The 2,629-nt window shown below is 36.1% G+C and overlaps 1 protein-coding gene across 1 annotated transcript; it reads right to left on the bottom strand.

Moving 5' to 3' along the window:
- Nucleotides 1–461: 461 nt before the first annotated feature.
- Nucleotides 462–1,732, bottom strand: LOC116141290 (desiccation-related protein PCC13-62-like). The gene is made up of 3 exons (XM_031426807.1): nt 1,364–1,732; nt 1,037–1,262; nt 462–940 (listed from the first exon to the last, which is right to left on the bottom strand). Exons 1-3 carry the CDS (start codon nt 1,663–1,665, stop codon nt 563–565), a joined length of 906 nt encoding a protein of 301 aa, XP_031282667.1. The 5' UTR covers nt 1,666–1,732; the 3' UTR covers nt 462–562.
- Nucleotides 1,733–2,629: the final 897 nt, after the last annotated feature.

Below are 2,629 nucleotides of genomic sequence, written 5' to 3'. Positions count from 1 at the left end.
GTCGATATGGACATTTTCGACCATATTGATGGCCGGAAGTGGCAAGATGGCTATAGATCTAATTGGAAGCAACCAGAACTATTATGGTCATTTCCAGCCAGATCAAAAGATCTTGGCCATCAACAACTAGAACTCTAGCCGTTAATGACGATCAATTTTGGCCGCAGATCTGACCATTTCCAAACAGATCCATGATGGATCTAGCCGAAAATGGCTATATTGACGCATGGCCGGCTAGATCTGGTCGGTCGTGAGCTGTTATGGCCACTTTCAATGTCGTTGACGGTGGTGGCAAGTGGTCGATAGTAGCTTAGGGCGGGTGGGTGTTTTAGTTAAGTCTTAAACTTTTTTGTTGCTGGGGTGTTTTAACAATATTTCAAACATAGGGGGCTAAAAGAATTATTTAAAAAATAATAATAAAACTAAGATTATATTAATATTTAAAAAGAAGAAGAATTTAGTAGATTAATATAATCACCAATTTATTCTAACCAAACAAACACATTTTCCTAAATTTATATAACATTCTCATAATACAACATTCCTTAAAGTAAACACACCCTTAATCTTTAGCAAGAAATCCTTTTGCGATCCTTCCATTGCCACCACTGGGGAAAAATCCGCCGGGCTTGTATTCACTGCCAGTTCCATATACTATCCTTAATATCTCCTGTGGAGTTCGTTCATAAGATACAGAATTTGCGTTCGCCGATAAGATGTTACTTTCTGTCTTGTTCTCTGCTCCAAGTTGTAATGGCACTATTAGCCCTTCATCTTTGATGCCACACATGGCCAGCCGGTTCCTAAGCTGGGAGATATGGTTGCTGAACTCCGCCACTGTTATGTTATAAGGTAACACCGTCTCATTTGCTTTCTCGTATAACAATGCTCGTATTACTGCATCTTGTCCAGACTCCACTCCCAAGAGTCCCGCAACCAACTACAAAATTGTACATATAGATCAAGTATATGCGTTAATTAAGATATATGTAAATAATTTCTCGAAAGAGAGAGAATCTTCTGATCTATTTATTACTTTTCGAGAATTGTAGTTGACGAGGTTTGGTATAGTGCCAACATAACCTACAAGTCCCACATAAGGGATAAGGTAGCATGCTAAGAGATAGTTGACAGTGTTCATGTAAGGATCGAATGGAGGTGCCAATTTGTAGCCAACTGCTTCGTCAAATATATTAGCAAAATTCTTAGTGCTGAGATTCAATAGAGGCCTTGGGAACCCACCAATTGTTGTTATAATAGCCCTAAAAGTGAAAAATAATAAACCATTAATTTATGAATAAAAAAACTATATATTAATTTTTAGTAACACTTTATATAAGTAAAATTATCATTAAGAGCCGACCTGAGATGACCAACTTCCTGATAACCAAATTCTTCCATGATCCGATTTGTAAGGGCGTCAAGATTGGCTTTTTTAGCGCCAACTGGAAGAGGACCGCCGGCTGCCAAACTTGGATCTATTGTGTCAAGCCCCTTACCAAGTGCACCGTTCAAGAAAAACTCGGCTTCTAGGAACTCCAAGTTGAGAGCTACGTGAATACGTTCCTCATCATTAGCTATAATTGGTCCGCAGGAAGCACACATGACCATCCGGATATTCAATATTGTAATGAAAAAGGCACAAAGCAAATATGAAGTAGCCATTTGTGTTTTGAAGACATATAACCAACCAACAGATGAAGTACTAATTTTACATGCATAAGAGCAACAATTAGTAGCTTTTATAAACAATCAGCACACAGAAAAATCCAGGGCACACGTGTTTTCTTGATAGACACATGTTTCGGTAGATACTTTTATAATACGGAGTATATGCTTTTCAAGCTTTAAATATTGATTGACCAAGAAAGACATTATTGTCACGCAACACACGAATGAATAGAAGATAATAGTTAACTAACGTAACAAATTGGAAACTAATTTTGGATTATTATCATATTTCTATGTGTAAGTGTCACTCTTATTTGAATCAGTAATATATAACACGTATCCTAAAGTATATTAAAATAATGTTAGACATTCTAAATGGTAATCTAAAATTGGCATGTTAACTGACATGATAATGCCATTTATAAGATACGTATTAATTAGTGATGTCAAATTTGAAATGTTCAACATTACATGTCTATAATTATGAAGATGTGACGATGACTCAAGAATGACTTATTTTGTTTTTACACGTAATATGAGCAAAATGAGTTAAAACATTAGATGCTCATATTTTACAAACATATATGAAGACGTTGACAGGGGAACGAGCCCATTTCCAAATTTTGAGTTGGCTAGCAGCCTATATATATAGGTAGAGCTGTAAATGGAGTTTCAAATACTGCCTTAATAATTGGCTTTTTCCCATCTGGATCTAGTTTGGAGAGTCGGATAGGGGAGAAGCTCAAGGTATACCGTATACGTAACGGACCAAAGGACTGGATGTTCATCATATTACCGTGATTGGAAAATGACATGTTTTCAAATATCTCAAAGAAATTTCGAATTCAACTTCAGCATGTACACGTTATATATATCAATACACCGACACTATTCATCAACATTATTATTCAAAATTATTGATGCGTGATTTTGACACCAATCAAACGTATGTGTGAAA

The sequence above is a fragment of the Pistacia vera genome, unplaced genomic scaffold (assembly GCF_008641045.1).
Source record: "Pistacia vera cultivar Batoury unplaced genomic scaffold, PisVer_v2 Contig397, whole genome shotgun sequence".
In the NCBI taxonomy this organism is placed as follows: Eukaryota; Viridiplantae; Streptophyta; class Magnoliopsida; order Sapindales; family Anacardiaceae; genus Pistacia; species Pistacia vera.
This window is presented reverse-complemented; position numbering and strand designations above follow the sequence as displayed.